The 12,822-nt window shown below is 38.1% G+C and overlaps 2 protein-coding genes across 3 annotated transcripts in view; both read left to right on the forward strand.

The window, feature by feature from the left end:
• Nucleotides 1-5,306, forward strand: part of LOC108966815 (sodium channel protein Nach) — an 8,855-nt gene extending 3,549 nt beyond the window's left edge. For both annotated transcript variants that reach the window (XM_018929938.1, XM_018930024.1), the window contains exons 6-12: nt 1,031-1,112; nt 3,081-3,220; nt 3,298-3,440; nt 3,501-3,639; nt 3,727-3,937; nt 4,640-4,885; nt 4,938-5,306. In XM_018929938.1, the coding sequence (XP_018785483.1) occupies nt 1,031-1,112; nt 3,081-3,220; nt 3,298-3,440; nt 3,501-3,639; nt 3,727-3,937; nt 4,640-4,885; nt 4,938-5,039 (1,063 nt within the window). In that variant the 3' untranslated portion in view covers nt 5,040-5,306. The remainder of the gene's footprint in view (nt 1-1,030; nt 1,113-3,080; nt 3,221-3,297; nt 3,441-3,500; nt 3,640-3,726; nt 3,938-4,639; nt 4,886-4,937) is intronic.
• A 692-nt stretch (nt 5,307-5,998) lies between these two features.
• LOC108975561 overlaps nt 5,999-12,822 on the forward strand; it is an 8,744-nt gene continuing 1,920 nt past the window's right edge. The window contains exons 1-9 of the mRNA XM_018944161.1: nt 5,999-6,035; nt 7,896-8,057; nt 8,127-8,602; nt 8,659-8,811; nt 8,992-9,069; nt 9,129-10,589; nt 10,655-10,751; nt 10,828-11,222; nt 11,372-11,496. Of these exons, the coding sequence (XP_018799706.1) occupies nt 5,999-6,035; nt 7,896-8,057; nt 8,127-8,602; nt 8,659-8,811; nt 8,992-9,069; nt 9,129-10,589; nt 10,655-10,751; nt 10,828-11,222; nt 11,372-11,496 (2,984 nt within the window). The remainder of the gene's footprint in view (nt 6,036-7,895; nt 8,058-8,126; nt 8,603-8,658; nt 8,812-8,991; nt 9,070-9,128; nt 10,590-10,654; nt 10,752-10,827; nt 11,223-11,371; nt 11,497-12,822) is intronic.

Genomic DNA, 12,822 nt, shown 5'->3' on the forward strand with positions numbered 1-12,822 from the left:
GAGTAAAAATTGAGATATCATGATGAAACTTGGTACACGTATTTCTTGGCTCCATAAGAAGGTTAAGTTCGAAGATGGGCAAAATCGGCCCACTGCAACGCCCACAAATTGGCGAAAAGCGAAAACCTATAAAGTGTCATAATTAAGTCATAAATAAAGATATTAATGGGGAGTGGCATATTTGGACGTAATTTTTTTGGAAAAGTGGGCGTGGCCCCGCCACCTACTAAGTTTTTTATACATATCTCGGAAACTACTATAGCTATGTAAACCAAACTCTTTACAGTCGTTTCCTTCAGGCATTTCCTTATACAGTTCAAAAACGGAAGAAATCGGATAATAACCACGCCCACCTCCCGTAAAAAGGTTATGTTGAAAATCACTAAAAGTGCGTTAACCGACTAACAAAAAACCTCAGAAACACTAACTTTTACGGAAGAAATGGCAGAAAGGAAGCTGCACGCAGGCTTTTTTTTTTTAATTGAAAATGGGTGTGGCGTCGCCCACTTATGGACCAAAAACCATATCTCAGGAAGTACTCAACCGATTTCAATGAAATTCAGTATATAATATAATAAATTCAGTATTAATATTTTAACACGCTGACGACATGTACGAAATATGGGTGAAATCGGTTCACAACCACACCTTCTTCCAATATAACGCTATTTTGAATTCCCTTTGATGCTTTCTCTGTATAGTATATCCATTAGGAACCAATGATGATAGCGGAATAAAACTTTACACAAATACGGTGTTTGAGCTGAGGTATTCCTTCTGGAAAAATTGTCGTGATCGGACTATAACTTCTCAATACAATTAAAATAATTGAAAATACAATTCAATACTCAAAGTACACAAATTGATCTAATCTAATTAATTTTACAGCAAAATAAGAAATATGTAAATGACGGATAATGAAATCTCGATTATCACTTTATCATGCGAGAGTATAAAATGTTCGGTGACACCCGAACTTAGGCCTTCCTTACTTGTTAATCTTTATTTTGATTAATCTTCGAAATCTTAGTGTCAATGGAGCGGCGCCACATGATCTTTATGAGACGGATAAGAAATGGGCTTTATATTTCGTGCCGAATGGTACAGCAAAGGTAAGTAAAGCATGTTTTGGTATTTTCATACATTAGAAGAATGCAGAAACTATTTAGAAAATTGCATAATTAACAGAGTAAAACTTATTTGATGAGCACTACCGCTTCACAGGACATTGAAGATATTTTTGATCCTTCTAGTATTAGGGAGGATAAAACCGTGCGTTCAGGCAAGTGAGAAAAAATTTCTGAGCGCCAAGAATTCTCTGGGTAGCCAAAAAATAAGTGTTTGAAGGCGATCTGAAGCGAGAAGGCGCCACGTAAAAAACCACCCGCAATAAAAAGGATAAAACAGCCTTGGTGTTGTAAACTCGGCTATAAAAAGAAAAAGTATCTAGGAGGCAACGCTAAAAACGGTTGGGCTCAGACACCGCATCTTACTGAAGTAACTCAAGGAGCTAGTTTGATAGCATAACAGGGAGTATGTGATTTATTGGTATATGGAAAGAACTTTAACCCCCCGGTGGTAATAGCATTTCGGTCAACGTTTTCTCCGATATTTCGGAATATGAAAAGAGTAATAGTTTCCAACCAGTTTTCTAACGCCAATGCTAGTATATTTTTTCAGAAATATTTCTCGCAGTTACCTGCTTGTAACTGAACCGCCTCAAAAGAACCCCAATAGTTAATTCTTACAGTACGTTGACGACATTCAACACGTAACGGTTGAAACGTCTGACGCGATGAACTTTGAATAGAAACTAAACGTCATACACAGTCACCTCCTTTGCCCGTCTCCCGGTCAATGCTGGTCTGGGCGTCAAATCAACCTACAGTAGAACAAGAGCTTTGAGTTTGAGTTGTCTCAATCAATTCGTGCTGGATGCTGAACTAGGCTAAACTCATACTTATACAAAGTTGATTTGGACATACTGAAACTAAGTAATGGCTGCATGAGGTTGTTAGTAACCTCTTTGTATGACCCATGAAACGTATAGATCCAACACCCCGGATCCTCGGACCCTTCCAGATTTCTGAGATGACGTTGCGTAATCAATACTTTAAGGTTATCCTTAGCAGTGAGGTTGAATGAAATGACTTTAGAGCTACTGCTTAGGGATAGTACAATCAAGTGATACAACGACGGCTCGAAAACGTCGGAGGGAATTGGTGCAGGAGTCGCAGGACCACACACCAAACTCCATACCTATGAGAAGTTTTCCGAGCATATTCCAAACAGGGGTCATTCTTATAATACCGCAACCATAGCATAGATATTCTCGGCGACAGTCAAGCGGACCTTAAAGCGATATCTGCGTACGAGATCAAATCGTATCAATTCTATTGTTGCAGGAGTGTATAGAACGGCTGAACAGTATATCAGATCATAACCAATTCCACCTTATCTGTGTACCCGGACACACAAAATTATAGCCGGGAATGAACTGGCTGATGTGCTCGATGATGCTCCGCAGCATTCAACAATTTGGTAGGACCCGAACGTTTCATTGCAGTTGGTCCTCGAACCATAAAGGAGGTGCTCCGCAAGAATGAAGGAGTGGGCAGGGAGGGGTATTGACAACAAATATAAGGCATGTGCCATGCCAAGGATGGTTACAATCTTACAAATATGTAAACAGCATTTCAAGGGACAAACTCAGACTACTTGTCGCTTTCTACACTGACCATTGTAAGCTCATGAAGCAAGCGCATACATACATATGTTACATGGGCCTTGCTGCTTGTGGAAATTGCCGGTTCTGCGACATGGAGCTTGAAAATCCAGAACACCTGCTAATTGACTGCACAGCAGTCTGTAGGCGCAGGATAAAGGCCCTTGGATCCATGTTTCCAAATAGGGATCACATCACCTCAATAGCAAGTGGCAATACTATATATTGGAATTTGTCAATATTCTGGGGCTAAGTGAGTCGTTGTGACTTAGGAGGGGATACGAAAAACCTTAGGTGGCGGTGCAATCCTCTTTTATTTATCTAATCTATTCTATTTCATTTATGGTCCATCAAGGTTTTCATATTTTCAAACGAGGAATATTTCGGCAGCGACTTTAATGCACAAATAGAGTGGGAAGACAATCAGAAGGTTGAAGCACGCATCTCCAAAAAGAACACGTACACCACAGATGACGCACGACAACTAACAATTGGGTAAGTGTGGGGTATAATAAAATATTACCAAATATTTCAGATGAACTGCTATAAGAATATAAAAATTGTAATCACAGTCAGCGGAAATGCATCTTCTACGACGAGGTCAAATTGCAATACTTCCCCGAGGGTTACACATTCTCCTCCTGCATGAAGGAGTGTCGCATGAAGCGCGCCATCAAGTTCTGCAAATGCAATCCACCATTCTATAAACCGATACGTAAGTGTATCAACTATTAATGAGGCTCGAATTGAAATGCAATTCGGAATTATTTTGCAGCGAGTGTGCCCACATGTGGCGTGTCTGATCTGTTATGCTTGGAGAAGAATAAGGCGAACATTACGAACATACGGAATTGCATGCAATGTGAATTAAGTTGTTCGAAGACGGTCTTCAATATTGAGAAACTGATTAAAAAGTACGTACACAGGCTAAAATAAATTTTAATTACTTTTTCAAACTATTTTGATTATACAAGTCAGACATTATGTATTTCATTTTTCAGCACCGAAAAGAGCGACGATACTGGCGTTTTAGTGGAATTTCTCACGTGGCCTATTATACGTTATAAACGAGAGGTACTTTTCGGTTGGGTGGATCTATTGGTGTCCTTCGGTGGCATTGCAAGTTTGTTTCTGGGTTTCTCGCTGCTATCTGGTGTTGAAATTATTTATTATTTCACATTAAGAGCCTGTTGCATGGTCTACAAAAATAGGGTAAGTCGAAAGCAAGCCTCGAGAAGTTGGTGTACTAGATATTAAAATTAAGTAGTCTTTCTGTTGGCTCCTCAACTTTCTCGGTCCAAGGCAACATAAAAGCCTTTCCGTTGCCTCCTCAACCTTCTCGGTCCAAGGCAACATAAAGACCTTGTCAGATAATGTTGGTTACCACCAAAGAAATATTTTCAGCAAAACATAACTTGTAGTTGCAGCTGCAAAAAATTTCCCTGAAGTAATTTTGAGGAATGTTAATAGTCTTGGCGGTATGAAACGCGAATCTGTTTCGGTTTAACTGCCGTGGGAACGATGCACCACCAAAGATCAGATTGGTCTAGACTCAACCCTGACAAAGACAATTTGCACGTTCGTCCATCACGAAGCTAGTCGCATTCCTCTCAACCCCTTCCTTTCAAGATGCTTATACAAACACAGTTGTTGTTGCCACGACTACTGCCGAGTGGGTTATAAAACAGCATATTCTCTGGTAACACAGACTCTATCCTTTTAGAAATAGCCAATTATACCTACAATACAGACGAATCCCAAAACGTATGCTCATGTATATTTGATGACAGTGTCTCGATTTCTAACTTTTAACCGGATATAGAAGCAGTATTGCAAAATTCATGTTTAAGCTTTTAATAACAGAACGTAATTTTCGATTCTATTTTGGCATTGTTTTAATTTTTTTCATTCCAGCAAGAATTATATGAAATCGAAGAGGAAATCAAAAGAAGACCGCCACCAGCAATTAATCTTTCACTGCGCATCATGTCCTATATTTCAAAGCCTGCACCACCCGGTGTAAATCATAACTTGCTCCGGAACAATTTGAATGACAAACAATGTAACGAAAAATCCATTACACTGAGTAAACGAAACAATTTTAATATGAATGTACCAGAAAACATCAAGGAGCTCAACCGGCGTCGCAAAGCCGATAAGGTAGTATAGATATTTATATTACTTAACGAAATACATTTTAAATATCCAATAGGACTATACCGGATATTCAAAATCACTATACAAATCTCCAAAGATAATACCGCAATACAACGATTCGAACGGCGACTGGAAATATGGACAATATCTCCCGTAATCATGAAAACATAAACGATTTTACAAAAAATCCATGCAGTTGATATCACGATATCAGAAAATGAAAAAAAAATATGAATAATTAAATAATAATGTATTAAATACTCACACAAATTTAAATTGCACATACTTATTATCAGCAAAGTTTTAAAGTTCCATCATTGCAAAGGTCAACAAGTATATTTGGACAGTATATTTTATATAAACAGTTTGCCTTCAACATTATGCTTAACGTTTTTCCAAAAATTACACTAATAAAGTTTTATCACAGCACAGAAGAGTTTATTTTAATAATTTTCACAACTTGCTGAAATTCATTCTAGAATCTGAATTGGTTTGCCGCTATTTGCGTCTTCTTTTATAAATTGCATCATGCGACATCTGCTGGAAGCACCATTTCAGCTGTTTTCGAATCCAATGCATAGATGTCGCATGAAGCGCTCCACAAAGAAGAGACGCAAAAAGTAAAAACAACACAAATTACAAAGTCGGTTGATGGAATGTGAATGAAACGGTAAAGCAAAAATTAGAGAAGCTGAAAAGTTCAAGAACTTGCTCTACTTGGATAAAAGTTAACGTTAAAATATATTTTTAGTGCATTAAAAAGGAAATATGCAGAAATTAGAATACGATTAATTAAACTAAGCCAAAAACAATTGAACCATATTGTACGGTTAGCAAAGGGTGGTGGCTACTAGAGTGTGTTGCGCTTTGGCCTGCTAACACTTATTTTTTTACCTGGCAAATTGTGAAACTTGTCAGTTCGCAAAGGCATTGCGATTATTGTTAATTAAAAAGTACGTAAACCGAAAGCAGGTTAATTTCAATAAGATTCAGTGAAGTATTGCAACGTGTATTGTGTAATTGCGCATAAAACAAAACGTGTGGTGTTCAGACAAGTGAAACAAAGTAAATATAAATATTAGGTAAAGAGGTATAAGAGGTGCACGCGGAGCGGAGATGCCCTTTTATGGACTCTATATACCCGGAAAGGAAGGTAAACAAATTTTTCGCATTTTTAATCGAAAATATGAATATGTGCAATTGTTGCGGTGATTCGAATATAAAAAATAAAAGTATTTGGGAATGTCAGCCCAAGCAACCAACTTTTACAATATTGTATTTGTTTCCATGCTTATGTCGAAGTATCCATATTTTTAGAAGTACTGGCTAGCTCATTGAACTTTGATAATATCTATTCGCAAATAATTTGTACAATATTTTCTTTGTTTGTTGCAAAAGGCACTTGCACAGCTAACCGGCTTTCAGATGTAGTGGCAGGTTTTTGAAAAGGCATACGTCTTTGTACATATTTGTAGCTATATTTATGTATATGTATGTCAAAGTATCGCTGAGCATCTATGCACCTAATTAATATTATGTTAATTATTTATTTCAGCTAGTTAGTCTTAGTTACATGCCAATTATGATACTATTCAAGGAAATATAATATTTATTAAAACTCAATTATTGATGTTATATGTATACCAATAGTTAATAATAAAGTTAAAAGAGATAAAACAAAAACACATTGTTCAAAATTTATCCATATTTCGTATGATCGAAAACAGCTGCAAATAAATGTCGTATCTTTATCTAGTAAATAACATACATATGTACATATATGTTGTAAGTATAAATAAAAGTATGTCAGTAAATATTTTAATATAAATGTATGTACATATACATATGTAGATACACTTCTTCTTCAACTGTAAATAAAATTGCATTATCTGTTTTTATTTATAACAAGTATTCAGCTACTCATATTAACACCCTGGTATTAACATATTTGGATCACATTTTTTTATACATACAATGAGATGCGTTAATTTGTAATTTACATCTGTAATTTTGCCTGTGTTATATATAGTAAACAATTTTTAATTACTTTAGAGCTATTTTCTAATTGCTATTCATTTGAGTACGTCTTGTGTTGTTTAAAACGGGTGTGCTCAATAACATCGACATCACGATGACGTGATGATTCGCGATTTGATGACGAAGGGGAGTGTCATTTCAATTAAAATAAAGTACAAATAAGTCATAAAAGTTTCCAGAAACTGCGTTACAGTTGTAAACACATTCGTTTCCATTTACATAAAATATTAAGGCTATTATTTGCATTTGTAGAAATATTTTGTTTATTTCTCATTTGTGCAAATGTAAAAATATAATATGATAACAATAAAGTAATACATATATACAGCCCATTTTAGTTGATATTTAAAAAAATCCGAAGGTCTAATAAACTTACATATGTAAATAAGTTTAAAAATACTCATAGCGTTTCAAGCGCGTATGTAGTGTTGAGCACCAGCTTCTACAATATTTTAGCATAATTATTAACAAATTGTCGAAAATTACTTTTTGGATGTAGTACGCATGTTCGTCAAATCAAAAACAACAATTACACCATCCCATAAACCTCTCTCACACATTGACGTATTGAATATTAATTGACGCGGCTTTAGCCTCTGCCATCAACCATATGTTTGTTTCCAATGTTTTTGTTTTGATTTGGTTTTATTTATCATATCGCATTATTGTTTTGCACCTGTTTTCTTTGTTTGATTTCGCTAGCACTATTCACTCGCACTTTTTAATTATCGTCTTTACGACACACTCTGCTTGCTATATTAAGCGTGCTCGCGTCCGCAGCGAATTTTTGAAAATTTGCCAACAATTTGTGATGTGGTAAGAAAACACGCGATTTCGGCGTTGTATACCATTAAAAAGAAAAAGGAAACGATTAACGGTTGTCTGACATGATCCCAACACAATTTACAGTTTTAATTGTTGTCATGCAAATATAATGACCCAATCCTCATGTGCATCAATCTTTGTCTCTTTATAGCTGATATTCCACATGTGTATTGTAACAAGAGCGAAGCGCTGGATGTGCTGAAACTGCACAAGGAGGCACGTTTACGTGAATTCAATAATGAAAACGATGCAAAGAAATTTGCCAACACCGGGCATGAAGTGGTGGCGCCACCGCGTCACGCCGATGGTAAATGTATGTATTGCGGAAACAACACACGTTATGAATTATTCTAATATCTCAATAATTTTCTTATCATAACAGCATCCATTGCAATGGAAAAGGCGGCATTTCGTGGGCCAACCAAACAGGAACTTATAGAATTTCGCAAAGTAATCGAGTCCGGCGATTATGAACGTGTCAAAACGATGATTTGGGATAATCCACGTTATTTGGTGAGCGCTGGCGATACACCCACCACACTAAAGGAGGGATACCGTTATAATGCTATGCACATTTGTGCAATCTCCAGCAAACCGCGCATTGCTGAGTTGATTTTGAAAACCGTAAGCGATACAAAATTTGTGGACTTGCTTACGGGAAAGAAAAACGACGAAAAAATGTGCAAGGAATTGTGTGTGAATTTATTGGATTACTATTTGAATATACCAGAAAAGGGGCGTAGTGAGACGCCGCTACATTTCGCGGCGAAGACCGGTGCATTTGAAATGGTGGAGCTGTTGACTACTTTCCCGGAATGCAAAATGACACCCAATTCGGAGGGCTTATACCCCAAAGATGTATGTAATACAATTTTAGCGTGTTTAGATATAAAATTAATGTATTTTTGCTACAGATCATATGTTCACGGGTGCCAAATGCCACGCCAGAATTAAAAAAGAAGATTGAAGCATTGCTCGAGGAACGCTTTTACGTGCCCGTTTTACGCTCTGTGGACAATGCGGTACCGCCGAAAATTGGACAGCCGTTTTCTGCCAGCAATCCACCGGTAAAACAACAAAATATTTTCAGTTTTTAATTACGTGCAAATTAAATTTTAATTTAAAAATTTTTCAACATTGCACTTTTCTTATTTTTTTTTTTTTTGTTTTTGTAAAATTGTTCAAATTTTTAATGTTTTATCTTTTTCTTAAATTGTTCTTGCTTTTACTTTTCAATTTCTAACCAGAACCTCAACTGTGATCCACTGAGCCCTGAGGTTAAAATAGAAGCTTTAGCCGGTCCAATGAATAAGGATCAGGCCAACGTAAGTTTTGTATTATTTTATTGTACAAATAACAAAGACTTATGCTTATTGTCCTTTAGCAATTCTGCCGTCGTTGGAAAACACCACCACGCCTCGGTAGTAACGCTGGTTTGTCGCCAGTTACTTATAATCTGTATATTTCGCCCGTTAAAACGCGCTGCGTTAACGGTACGCCTTCTAAGACATCACTGGCTAACATCAGTAACGGCAGTCCTACGCTCAGCACACCGCTCGCAAAAGCCAACCGTCGCGCCTTATTCAATTCCACGCCACGTCGTGCGAGTTGTGAAGTAGTTAGCGAAAATGGTGTCACCAATGACACATCTTCGATAGCTGACAAACAGAATGGCAATCATAAGAATCATGTGGAAAGTGTCGAAACAAAAAATACTACCTCGAATTCCACAACAACAACAACAGCAATCGAACAAGAAAAGAACAATAATAGCCGTGAACAATTAACCTCGCAGAGCAAGGACATCAATATTTTAAAGAATTTAACATCGCAAAATACACCAGTGTTACAAATGAAACGTGAGCTATTCTTCACCTATCGCGATCCTAATCCTAGTACACCAGTTGAGCGCAAAACACCCGAAATTAGCCCCGCTATGCTCGATGAGCTGGATATTAGCGCCATTGGCGAAAATAACGAAAACCAGCCGTTGGACCAGCCACAGCAGCAGCAAGCAATCAAATTAAAAGGCAGCATGTTGAAGACGGCGCTGTGCCGCAAGATGCCGCTTATAAAGGATAATTTCAACACTTATCGTGATAATAGTACGGCTTCCACACCAGACTCGGACTGTTGTAATGATTCGATACGCAGCTTGTTGTTGAACGAGCCCGAACATTATGACAGTCCGGGTTTCAAAGAGCGACACATCAAAATCACAGATACCGAAAAGGGCTTGGAATTAATTGGACGCGAATTGGCAAAGGAACAGAATGTCGAATGGCGGGAGTATTGGGACTTCTTGAACTCGTTCATCAACATCGCTTCTGAGGATGGCTTGACCAAACTCGAAAACTACTTCGGCCAACGCCTCAAAGATGAGGAGATGACAAAGAAAACAGCGCAAGCAATGGCGAAATCGGCGGTAATTTTAGACAGCGTTTGCAATGCCATCGATAAGTTGCATTTTCCGGAAAATGGCAGTTTACATGATTTTCGTAATGGTTTCAATAATGATCGAACGCGCTACGCCAACATGACTGGCAGCGGTGAGGTCGCCACAACGGCGCCACAGTCCACAACGCCCTACACATGTGTTGAGAAATCGGTGCAAGTGTTCGCCAAACGCATGACAAAAACCATTATACACAACATGGATAACATGGTGTCCATCAATGACACACTTCTGTCTGAATTGAAAAGACTGAAATCGTTAATATGTAGTTTTAAGGAGGATACACGATTCCTAAATGTCAATTTCTCCAAAGTACATTCAAGAATTGGCAATTTAATTTCCATCTATTTGGCCAACTCACAAGAGGTCACGCCAGCAATGAAAGTTAAAGTGAGTAGAGAGCCTTAGCATAATAAATAACAACAATAATAACTAATAAATATTGCATTCGATAGCTTCAGGGTATTATCAAACACATGCTTGCGCCCGGCGAGCGGCGCGAACACATCGAATGTGTTTGTTGGCGAATACTTAACATGTTGGAGTCTCCAAGTAAGTGTATTTTCCAGTTGTAAAACAAATATTTACACCAAAAAAATTATCTACAATTATCCACAATTACTTTCAGCTGCTCAAATACTGCCCGAACAGCTGAAAACCGAAGAGATGTGTTCGCACGAGTGGGAGAAGGAGCGTGAATGCGAGTGCCAATGGGAGACGAATCTCAGTCGCAAAACAAGTCGACGAAATCGTATGGAGGCGCGTTACCGCAGTCATCAACAAGCTAGACAACATCATCAACAACAACAGCAACAACAAGATACACAGAAATCGCAACAAACTAATGCAGATAATGGCATTGAATGGCGTGATCCTTTGCCATGCACCGACGCAGAGACCGTCTCACTTAATGCCAAGAATGCCAAAGAACAGTGGCGCGATCCCGTCGATTACAATGAAGGCGGCGAACGATGGCGCGATCTTAATATACGCGATGAGTCGCCAGACAACGATGTTTTTTGGGTACTTAGCATATTGGTTTTAAGTATAAGAAAGTTATAGGAAACTAAAATTTTAGTGTATAATTTTTTTTTTTAAATAAATTCTTATATAGTTAACCCAACCCTGTTATTAGCTTATTAATGCGCGTTTGTTTGTGTTTTTTTTTTCAGTCCGATTTTGGTGACACTGATTCCGACAATGAGGAGGAGGTGTGGGCCACGCCACCCGAAAGTCCATCTCACTGGAGTCTATTGGATGAGCCTGTGGTGGAGACATTCAAAATATTTATTTATGGGTAAGCAATTAATTCAGCATGCAAGTTGGGGATCTTAGTGGTAAATAACCTATTGTAAGAACTCGATTAACAAGGCTGTCGTGGGAGAGCCTTTGCAGATGACGTAGCTCTCATAGTGATAGTAAAATACCTAGATGCAATTGACGAGTTGACACAAGGATATCTCAATGTGGTAGCTAGCTGGACGGAAAAAAATTGTTTAGCTGTCAATCCAAATAAAACTAAACTGGTTTTATTTACCAGGAGGTATAAAATTCCAGATGTACACCTTCCTTATTAAGTTGCTCTCGCCTTCGCCCTGTCGAAAAGGTGAAGTACTGAGGCTCAGCCTTGATAGACGAGGGTGACGAAGATATTGGTTGCCTTGACGTGTTGGGAAGCGATGGGGATTCTCACTAAAAGTGGTACTTTGGTTTTACGAAACTGTAATTAAGCCAATAGGAGTAGAGGCGCTATGAGCTTCTTCATGAATGGATCGAAGCTGAAATGGAAGTTTGGAGGGGGAGTCTTCTCTCAGACATATCTGTCTGTAATGGCTCGTTAACACTGAGCTCAAAGCTAGTCAAGGAGTACCTGACCTCAGCAGCTGTAGCAGAATTGACGAAAACTGTAAAACCGATAAGCTTGCAAGAAAGGGCACGTTTACCCAAATCACATAAGGTTTGGAATGAGCAAGTATTTCCCTGTCTTTGTGCACTTGTACCTGGAAAGCATATTAGCCGACGCAATAAATTCGTTTCACGCTCTAGGCGCTTTGTCGATATGCCACAGACTTTTTGATCCATATCTAGAAGTCCTGGGCATTGCAAGGGCAGACGTCTCTAGCTGTCCAAGTGGAATTTTTAGTGGCCTCACGAAAACATCTTAAAGGGAACGTCGGTGATAATATAAAAACTGTAACTTGAATAAAAATTGAGATATCTCCACCATGGCAAAGAACAAAAAAAAAAAAAAAAAACAAGGACGAGTCCGTAGATGGGCGTAAACAAACCCATGCCATAAAGCTACAATAACCAAAATTGTGAAAATGAATGAAATTGGAAGGTAACCAGCTTCACTCCCAATATAATGGTACTGTTAAAAACTACTAAAAGTGCGATGAATCACTAACTAAACATTGGAGAGACATTAAATCTTGCTCCCCAGATGGTATGAAAGGGTTTTATAGGAGCCAGGGTCAAAATTTATTGATAAAGATTTTCGAACTTCGGAGTGATTTTATACCGCATACATATCGGGTGATTTTTTTGAGGTTAGGATTTTCATGCATTAGTATTTGACAGATCACGTGGGATATCAGACATGGTGTCAAAGAGAAAGATGCTC

The sequence above is a fragment of the Bactrocera latifrons genome, unplaced genomic scaffold, assembly GCF_001853355.1.
Source record: "Bactrocera latifrons isolate USDA-ARS-PBARC rearing strain unplaced genomic scaffold, ASM185335v1 scaffold_0, whole genome shotgun sequence".
Lineage (NCBI taxonomy): Eukaryota > Metazoa > Arthropoda > Insecta > Diptera > Tephritidae > Bactrocera > Bactrocera latifrons.